Source organism: Echinococcus granulosus (genome assembly GCF_000524195.1).
Source record: "Echinococcus granulosus chromosome Unknown EG_S00086, whole genome shotgun sequence".
Classification (NCBI taxonomy): Eukaryota; Metazoa; Platyhelminthes; class Cestoda; order Cyclophyllidea; family Taeniidae; genus Echinococcus; species Echinococcus granulosus.
Genome location: NW_020170466.1, coordinates 63,528 through 73,921, shown reverse-complemented (window position 1 = coordinate 73,921; position 10,394 = coordinate 63,528). Strand labels below are relative to the sequence as shown.

Genomic DNA, 10,394 nt, shown 5'->3' with positions numbered 1-10,394 from the left:
TTATGGGACTGTCCCGAGTCATTATTGCTGTTATTTATTCACTGTCATTTTCTACTACGAGAAAATTTCAGGGCTTAATTTTTAGTGCGTAGCTTTCAAACTGACCTCCTTTACCCTTTCATTGCAGGTGCGTTTGGCTCTGATTTCGCGCTTGAAGTTGCCTCGTTTTTAGGCCTTGGGCTTATCCGAAATGGTTGTTGATCAAGTCAGCTGGCGAGAGGATGTGTGGAAAAAGGAAAAAAACGAGAGTCGTTTGGGTCAAATCGGGACTTCCAAGTTTATAAGGCAAGTAATTGAAATTTTGTCGTAGTTCTCCGCCAAATTTGTACCCATGCGCAAGGGTGTAAAGCCCTTGGAAAGTTTTGGACTGGAGTGCAGTTGAGTCACTTCTGCTTGTCTCAATGCATCGTTCAGGCTAACTTTTTGACATTGCAGAAGGCTTTGTTACCTGTACAGTTTCACGACCGGTTGTACATTGATCGGGCTTTCACACCTTCAATGTTCTTAAAAAATGACTGCCTCGTTATGAGATAGCAACGGAAGCGCTGTGGCCAGGGTCTTGATTAGGCGTTCTGTGGAAGTCTTTAAAACATATACTCAATTCAAATGCCATGCCGTGACCGAGGGTTGTTAAAATCTATGGGTTCGGGTGTCCTCGCGTCCTTACGCCTTTGTCCACAACCGACTGTTTATCTCCACGTCAGGTTTTATGCGTGCGTTGACACTGCGGTCTGCCCTGACGCGTGACATGCGCGCCGTGCTGGTAGCAGTCGCAAAAGCAAAAAAATAAACCTGTCATTGCTACTTGTGCCAGCATAAAAGAGTCCCATCTGTGGCTTGTTAGTTAAGAAATCCCCGTTCGATCTGAATGTCCTTTTGGAATGCAATGGGTACGCAAAATTCTCGAAATGGACCTCCGCAATTAAGACCGTCTTTGGTGTCAGTGGTTGATGGTAGGGCCGAGAGCGGCTTTTAAAACACGGCGACGGTCATTTAACAGGCGACTGCGTTTGTCCACAATGTCAGATGACTAATCCAGATAAGACTTTGTAACTTGTGATGATTTGTTTAATGTGACTGCATAAGCATGTCGCACCAGTCAATCGCATACTTTTTGACCTTTGTATTGGTCAAGCGCCAGTTGAACAGAATGGATGCGGATCGAGGTTGCGGTATGAAGTGATAGAAGGTATCACTAGAAATGTTTTCTTCGAGTTGAAGAGGTCCATATATTTTGGATCATGGAAACCACATACCATCAACGACACGAGTTAACGTCTCAAAATCTTGAAATGAATTGTCACGTGAATGGTGCAACAATTTATTAACAAGCATTTGAACTAGCAAAATCAGGAGGCTAGCCAAACGCGTCTCACACAAGCAACAACATATGACAACTTCAAAGGCCATCGATCTGATCTTTGCTCCTTTCATGTTATACGAAAGACATTTCTAGGTTGCCGAGCCCTTTGACAACAAATAGCTTTTTACGCCGTCGTTATGGCAATGAGTATGGCATTGGTTGTCTCCAAGCGGTCCACCACCTACACTGCGTCTAAAGCACGCGTCACTTCACCTCCACAAGATCCTACCCTCTTTGTGCGTAATTGAGTGAGATACACCTACTCACAACAATTGGAAGTTGTGCACGAAAAACTGCCTTGGAAACAGTCCAACCCCTGGGCCTGCAAGACAACGTTCCGTATCATCCAATCAGGAGGGAGATACTGTCTCGACCTCCGTCCACCGTTTACCTCTGGTGTAATACTTCCCACAGCTATTTCCAAGCCTTAGTCAATCACATGCATATATGGAAAAACTGAAGACAATTGGGAAATATGGTGGGACCCAACTAGGTTTTGAATGCTTACTTACCGAGACAAAGAAACATTTAGTAAAAGCGAAAACCCAAGTTATTTAATTGGCCTGATAGCGTTTTCAAGGACAGCCAAGTCATTCCTCACTTGCTGGGTTCATTGGAACCGCCTTGGAGAGCGCTATCATGAGTTTCAAAATTGGCGTGGTGTTTGATTCACCGGTGGTTTGATTTGCTCATCAACAAGGCAGATACTACTCATAATGTTAAAGCGGTAGATAAGCCTCATTCTAGATTAAAAGCAAGATCTTAAGAACATTAATAAGAGAACGTTTGCAAATATCGCAGGATTTTGTGGATTTCAATAGCTAATGGATTCAGGCTTCAAAACTATATGGTCTCGGAGTAGCATAGCCTTTTAGAAGGACGTCACGTTTATTTGCCAACCTTAGTTAGCCCAAAACGAATGGATGGTGGCTTTTCAACCACCGAATTGTCGACAAATTAGGTATGAAGAGCAGTGAACCAGGTAAAGCTAATCTCCATTTAAAAAAAGCCTTTCAGGAACCACGGGTTTTGGAATTCGTACGCCTTCGACTACCTACTGTCAGAATATTGGAGGAATCAAAACTCAGGTGGCTGTCACGATCCCGTAAAAATGACGTCCCAAATCTGAACAGTGATGAGGCGACAGAAGCGGTTGGGACCCGTGACTCATTTGAATTCCTCAAATGCTTCTACTCAACGTTATTTCTTCGTAGCTAAAAAAAAAACAGCGGCCTAGGAGCTCATTATGGTAAATTCCACCCATAAGAAGTTCCAACCTATGACCTAGAGACCGCGCCAATAAAGCGTAACACAGGTTTGTTTGAACACACCTCAGGCGGAAGACGACCAGTGAACACAAATCTCGCCACGGAACAGTTGTCATCCATCCGCGAGGGAGAAGTGCGCATTGAACGGGCGCAACCCCGATCACATAATCACTCCGCTCGCTCCAAGGGAATGGTCAAAGAGGAAGAGATAAACGTCGAACCCATTAATAAACAAAATGATTTAGGAACGCGCATAAGCTCGCACCTTTGGTAATGTAAACCCATTTTCCAAAAGTTCAACCTCTTCGAAAAGTACGCTATTTAACGGTCAATAGAGCAGTTCAAGAGAGGCACAGATACTCTAATTCGCATATATTCTCTTGTCTCCTCTTTCTGCATATTTATTTACACAATCAGCATACTTAAGTTGTCTTTTTGACAGCTCTCTTCCTCTTCTTTGCCCTTCTCCCACCACCAACCATCGATTCACCATTCGCTATCTTGAGGTCGCGAAATTTTGACCCCGGCACGTCAGTGATACTCTCCCGGTGCGGATTCCAAGGTCGGAGAAGGCCTCGCTCTCTACAAATACACCCGCACGGAATTGAAAAAAGGCACTGAGAACCGATAGAACTGTCCCACATCTCCCTCTCATAAAAATTACCGATTAAATTCGCCTCTTGACTTCTTCAACGCCACCTTGGCGGCCAGTTTACGTTCACCTTTGCGTTGGGAGACCACTCCTCCCAGCGCGCGTGCATGCGTCTGTTTCGCTTTTCTTGCCTTCCAAGCTGCCACAAGACGTCGAAGATCTGGGTCTACTTCTGCACCACTTCTACTCATCACGTCCAGAATAGAGTCCATGTGGGGCAGATCAGCGTCCGTCCACAGGGTGACTGCACGTCCACCCGCACGGCCAGCCCGTCCAGTTCGACCGACACGGTGAATGTATTCAACAGGAGAGGGTGGAAGATCGTAATTCACCACCATCATCAAGCTCTGGGGGCAAAATATACTACTTAAATATCTGAAGCAGCAATCATTTTGGGATAGTAATGGGTGGAGCATACCTTGAAGTCCATGCCTCGACCGAGGAGGTCGGTACAAATGAGGACATTGACCTTGCCTTCACGAAAAGCCTTCACTGTAGCAATACGCTGAAACGAGATCAACAAGGCCTAAGCTATTTCAGTGATGATCGCAAAATTTATATGAACCCTTAGGGTGTTTTAGAAAGGAATAGAGCTATCAAGTATGTTATTGGTATATTTGCAGATGAATTCCCCTTCCCATTTTACCAATCGGACCACGAATTGATGGTATGAAGCTGCACTCGTATATTTCATATTATTCATAAGGGGAGTTCGAGCGACACCGTAATTACGAAAGGAATATTTTAAGAATAAAATTGTCCTACTTTTGCAAGTTGTCAAGGCGTTTATGTAGTAAACCTATCTGTGATCTACTAGTACAGCACCAACATATTTGCTTAAAATGGCATAAGTAGTATTTAACTACCAATCAAACAACCTACCTGTGCTTCACTCTTTTCACTGGAGAGAATACCGACAAGAATCAGTTTATCACAGAGAACAATCTCCCTGAACAGATCGGTAGCTCGTTGTCGAGACTCAGTGAAGATGAGACAGGGATATATGAGGCCGTCAATGAGCATTTTGCGCAATTCCAGCAATTTGCCTTGCTCCGAACCGCAGTAGCGTAGTTCCTGTCGTACCAATGAGACTGCCGCATTACTGGCAAGGAATAAATTCACAATTGAAAAGTTTTAAAAGCCTCCCACACACTTAATGCGAACTCATAGTCGATAAAACTTACCAATCGCCCAGTTGGACCTTCACTAGACCTCTCGAAAGTGAAGAGTCGGTCCTCCCGAGTTCTTCTGTTGCCCAAGCAACAACAGGAGGGGTCAAGGTGGCGGAGAATAGTGCAACGTTAGGAAATTTAGTGGCATCAACGCGAATGCTGTGGAGAATGGCAGTGAGTTGGGACCGAAAGGCGCGGAGGATGGCGGCGTTGTCGCCAATGTTTGATTCGAGCATTTTGTCACACTCATCGATCACTAGCCAGCGCAGACTGTAATTAGGGATGATTTGTTAACCCGAACATAGCTTGTAAAGGAGAAGCACTTTTAAGCTACACCCGGAACAGATTTGGCGGTGAATGATGAATGCAAATTAGGAGGGGAGAATTTTCAACACAAATAAAAGAAGTCGATATCTGATAAGCAGATGTGAACAATTGGTGTTATACTATTTACAAAAGACAAGTAGCAGTCGTTTTACAAATAAAAACCAGACGTTGATGATAACCACGAATTTAGAGAATAACAGTAAAGCGTACCTAGTGAAGCTAATAGGACACTGTTTTCCGGTCTTTGTTAACAACATCACCAACCGCTTCGGCGTTGTAATAAGAACCTTCGTATCCGAAGGCAGACGCAATTCACGCGTCTTATTCGAAATGGTTTTCTTTTCCTCCTAAAAGTTCCGCATTACGAAAAACACCTGAACAAACACTCTGCTTCTTCCTCAGTCCATAGTGGTTACGACGAAGAATTGCGATCTTCCCGTGTTTTGGAAACAAGTTCTGACCCAATCTTATCGCCTCCGTCCAAATCTGGCCCAAAAGTTCCCGTGTGGTAGAGAGAATAATAGCATATGGATGAACAGTGTGCTTCTTCTGTGAATTCGAACCAATTTTAGCACAAGCAGCAAAATTCAAAATCGGGAGAAGGTAGGCGGCTGTTTTTCCGGAGCCTGTTGGTGAGCCAACCAGCATATTATGTCCCTAAAAACACCGAAATAATGAGATTTTAGGCAATTACCTACCTCATGGAATATTGGAATGACTTCCGTTTGCACTGGCATAGGTTTAGCATAATTCAAAGTGGACAAAATATCAGTCGTGTCAGGTGGAAAATTGTAAGGAGATTTCAGAAGGGATTCGAATGAAAAAATTGGTGGAAAGCGCGATTTCTGAACTCGAGGTGATTTGCAGAGAAACGCTTTCACACAGTTGTATGGGATAGTACTGTAATCACAATGATCGATGGATTCTGCACTCGAGGACGACTTTTTGAGTCCCTAAGCAGAAAACATATACATAAAACACTGAACTTACTTTGACCACAGGGGCCTTAAACTCGTCCATTCCTTTAGTAAGTGACTTGAAAGCCGTACTATAATCCATCGCTGCCGAGTTGTCTTGAACACCTGGGTTAGCTGGAAAATCACTCTAGGACATCCTTGTTTGAAAAATCGTTATTATTTCAGATATCCAAACACCCATGTAGGTGATTTTACAATCCACTCAGCATAATTCTTCTATCTTGCTAGCAAAAAAATTTTTTAAATGTTTTCATTCTAAAAATATTTTTATTTTTATTTTTTGATTTGGCTCAATTTAAATCTAAAATCACAAATATACCGAGATTACTTAAGTGTTCTAGGAATGGCCTCGTAGTTTATGCCTAATATCTAGTTTACAATTACCAATTGCGATCCACTTTTATGGTGTCAGCATTTTTAGTTATTAGCAAATATACAAAAAATACATTGTTTTAGCGCCTTTACACCCGTCTATCCATAAGGTAGAAAATAGACGGTTGGTGATGCCATGATACATTGCTAAAAGTAGTCTTTGCGAGTAACCTACACCGTTTTTGTATTGGACTATTGTTCCATTCTGATACTGGTACAGAGTGGTTGTTTTACTTCGCATCAGTCTCTATCATTCTTAGGGACATTCTGATGCAAACACTCCCGGTCTTTAAAGATCACCCATTCTGTGCATACAGAATAGTGAGGGAGCTATATACTTGGCCATAAGTCTGTGTCGACGAGTGGAAGTTCCATCTTTGGTGTCTGGAGGCCACGCGCCGTAAAGTGTACGGATGGACATTATATATCAGGCCACTAGATTCGACAAATCAGCCTTATTTCTCATTACTGCAAGCATCTTTTTGCATTTTTCTTTGAGTAAAGACACCACCAACTACACCAAACGTCCCATTCATTAAAATACCCTCATTTTGGCATTTTTATACGTGCCTTATCAAGACAGGCAATTCAACATACCGATTGTCTCCGCCAAATTGGGATCATCTACTCCTTTAAATAACTAGAGTGGCATCAAGACCACACCCCACACGCCCACACAACAATCCAACTTTATGGAAACCCACAGTCCTCATCCACGTAGCTTACCCCATACCAAAGGACATTGTTTAAAGATCACTGTCAATGGTGTTGCTGGTATCTACCCCATTTACCTCCGCCAAAGCAAAAATTTGCATAAATGAATACGAATGCATGATGCTTAAATACACTGACTAAAGTGGCAATGTTCCATCGGAAAGAAAATATAGATGGATGAAATTCGAGGGACGTGCGGTGCTGAAAACCGTTTTCTAGTTTCTAAAAAGCGAATGCGTAAATAAGCCGTTGTGGTTTGCACAATTTAACACTAAATAGAGAATTTCAAACTTGCAGGTTGAGTGGGCCTTGAGGTACTCAAACATCTTGTCCACCATGCCATCGATGTCGACCTCGTGCCTCCAGCCCCAGTCTCGTCTGGCATTGGCATCGTCCAAAACTTCTGGCCAACTATCAGCTAAGCACAAATTGGACGCTCATGTAGTTTTAGAACGCTTTGATTCCTACACACACACGCACGCACACACACACACACACACGGGTGCATTCACTCAGCTTCAAACATACCAATCTTTTGACGGAAGTCAACGTCGTATTTGAGCTCATACGTCTTCAACTGCTCTATCAATCCATGCCGGTGCATTCCACGAAGCATAGCTTCATTAATCTCCTTCGGGGTGAACGAAATACCCGCCAGATTGTAAACACACCTCTTCAACTTCTCTCTTGGGCATTCCATCACTTCGGCCATGGCTCGAATAACATCATCGATCCAAATCATCGGCAGCCTCGTATTCTGGCTTAGAAAGCAAGGGTAGGGTTCACCACGCATTGCGTACTTGAAAATATGAATGGCGTAGTCTAGAAGACATTGAAATCAAGACATTCAGAATTACCTGTTGTGCCACCGCCGGGTTCGACATCAGCAGAGATGACACCGGGAAGACGGAGAGATCTGAAGTCAAGTCCGTATCTGTGGTTCAAATACATGCCGAGTAGTTCAGCATGAACCTTGCTCACACCATATATGGTATTCGGTTGTTGAATACAATCATCAGGTGTCGGATTACGCGGTGAATTGGGTCCAAAGGCTCCTGAAAGACTTCAAGATTATCTTTCGGGCAAAAATGAACATACCGATGGTGCTGGGAATGAACAGACGGAGACTGAATTCTCGCGCCACGTTGAAAATGTTATGAAGACCTCCAATATTCACCTGCATCGCCAACGGGGTGTTTTGTTCTCCAACAGCGGAGAGCAAAGCTGAGAAGTGGATGAGCCAGTCAATACGATGCTCCACCACCAGTTCTCTCAATCCATCAACATCCATGATGTCAGCGAACTCAAAGTGGCCGACATCCTTCACAGCAGGATCGGGTTTCTTAATGTCAGTCAGGATGACAGAGTCCTGGCCATATTTGGAACTAAAAAAATGAGGCTTTCATATTGGCAGCCTACCGAAAGACGCGTGCTAGGGGCATTCCAAGTTGACCAAGACCACCAGTGATTAGGATTTTTGGAGTTTGGTGGGAACATGCTCCAGTGCCATGATGGCCTCTCAAATTGACACCGACAGCTGCGGCACGGGCGGCGAAGGAGGAGAGGGCCTTCTGGTAGGTGAGGGTGGCCTGACGAACCAGCATTCTGCGTGGATGAGATGTGAAAGCTGAGCTTTAGTTTTTATGTCCCATTGAGCCAATCACAGTGGCGCCTGTTAATGACTATGGGTACGCATACACACACGGCTTCATCAAAGCGCTTCTGCGGTTGGTGGGTGCGATGACATTGGCAAGTTGTCAGTTTGTGTCGCGCTTTGCTTATTGAGACGGTCATAGCTTCCACATTAAACGCTACTACTAATTTTAGATTTAGAGAAGTCTTTTCTAAAAAGGTTGAGGTATACAGTCAGGGCGTTGGATCTACTTGATCTTCAACGGTCACGGTGACTGGAAGGAATTGAGGAAAGGTGATTGGGATACCATCCATTCCGTCCGTCTTTGCTTTTATTCCTTGCAAACCGGTTTCTTAGGAGATTGTACGATCAGTTCAATTGCTATTTCTGTGTTCAGTTGATATTTCACCTTTTGGTCTATATTTTAGTGGTAAAATGTAAAACAAATTAAAATGGTTTATTCCTTAAAACCGCCTTAATAAGTAAGCGGAAGGCCGGAGATTTGGAAGGAGTCGTGGAGCTGCCTACCAGTAGGGGTGAGATGAATCACATAACAATGCGCACAAACGCAGATAATGATCATACACGTCCAAAAACCTTCAGGGCAAACACAAACAAACAGGGCATGGTAGATGCAAATGTTTCTAGTGTGCTTTAGCTGCTTGCCACACCAGAGTAGGCGTTTTCAAATTCGCACCGACCACGCCTGCTTGCAATCGCTAGCCTTGACTGTAACGAGTTGCATAATTTCACGTCTTTTGTGTAATTCACCGCGTTTCACTGTAAAAGTGATTGCTAACCTAAACCGCCATCACAAAACTCAATGTGTGCGTGGCTTCCTGTTGACAAGCGCAAATTAATGATTCACCCAATTCCACCCTCTTCTAGCCAATAGTGAATAGGAAAAAATTCCCAGAAGCTTAAACAATTTGCAGATCTTTGTGCGTAAAAAGTGGACGCATATATTTATGCTTGTCTGCTTTATTGATTATCGATTTTTGCCCTATTCATCATCTGAGTTGTAATCACGCTCAACAGTCAGCAAGCCAAAAATCAATATTTCAGTGACAAGTGCGCGTAGAAGGTCTTCATACCGCCGAAATACTAAGCCTTTTTTGTAAAGTAAAATAAGAGCCGAAATAAGGCTTCACTTTCATTTATTTTAGCCATTCATTCATTTGTTTGTTCCTTGTTTGATTGCCTAATTTTCTGTCCCCGACAATAAATTGAAGCCGTTTGGCCAGATCGTGTAGTCAAAGAATGGAGGTGTGACGAATGACAAGGCGAACAGACTTCATTTCAGTGTTTTGATAATAAAGGCCATTTACGTGCAGAGTTTATTGATGGATATCGATTTTTTATGAGCAGTTGAATGTGACCACTTACCATGCAATTAATTTGCCCATAGTCGATAATCGATAAGAACGAGTGACTGATTTGGAAGTAGGTGAATGGAAGGATGCGTGGGTGGGCGAGCAAAGTAGTTTCTATCATTTAAATGTCAAAATAATTGTCGTACTTTAGCCCGATCCACATTCACTCAGTAGCTTGCTCCTAATTCATCCCATAAATTCAGTGTTTTTTTTAAAAACCGATACACGGTTGCTAAATTGAAGCACTACTGAATAAATGCTGGAAGATGGTTAAAGTGAAACATTAATCTACGGGAAACTGGAAAGAGCATAAGAATCTGGAAATGAACATTTAACAGAAGCTCGTATTGAATGATTTCACAAGAGAATGGTAAAAATATTTAAAAATCTAAGAAGTAGAGACCTTCATACGTGGAAAAGCTGAAGGTGGTAATTAGTGGAATGCCCTATTCAGCTCTGCGACTTTAATGGGGTAATCAAAACCGGGGGAACTTCTTTTATGGCTTCTAGAATCGAGCTCAGAAGCAGTGCCAATGCATTCAT

At 43.1% G+C, this 10,394-nt stretch overlaps 2 protein-coding genes across 2 annotated transcripts; both read right to left on the bottom strand. All coding sequences in view use genetic code 11, as the record gives it.

The window, feature by feature from the left end:
• Positions 1–3,053: 3,053 nt before the first annotated feature.
• EGR_07759 (putative ATP-dependent RNA helicase ddx52) lies at positions 3,054–5,841 on the bottom strand (the record flags this gene model as incomplete). The annotated part of the gene is made up of 9 exons (XM_024497008.1): positions 3,054–3,213; positions 3,296–3,630; positions 3,702–3,788; positions 4,166–4,385; positions 4,468–4,725; positions 4,945–5,129; positions 5,167–5,439; positions 5,481–5,735; positions 5,773–5,841. The coding sequence occupies 9 exons, from the start codon at positions 5,839–5,841 to the stop codon at positions 3,054–3,056; spliced, it is 1,842 nt and encodes a 613-aa protein (XP_024348562.1).
• Positions 5,842–6,969: 1,128 nt separating this feature from the next.
• EGR_07758 (L-threonine 3-dehydrogenase) lies at positions 6,970–8,449 on the bottom strand (the record flags this gene model as incomplete). The annotated part of the gene is made up of 6 exons (XM_024497007.1): positions 6,970–7,060; positions 7,137–7,263; positions 7,374–7,667; positions 7,703–7,900; positions 7,944–8,230; positions 8,265–8,449. 6 exons carry the CDS (start codon positions 8,447–8,449, stop codon positions 6,970–6,972), a joined length of 1,182 nt encoding a protein of 393 aa, XP_024348561.1.
• Positions 8,450–10,394: the final 1,945 nt, after the last annotated feature.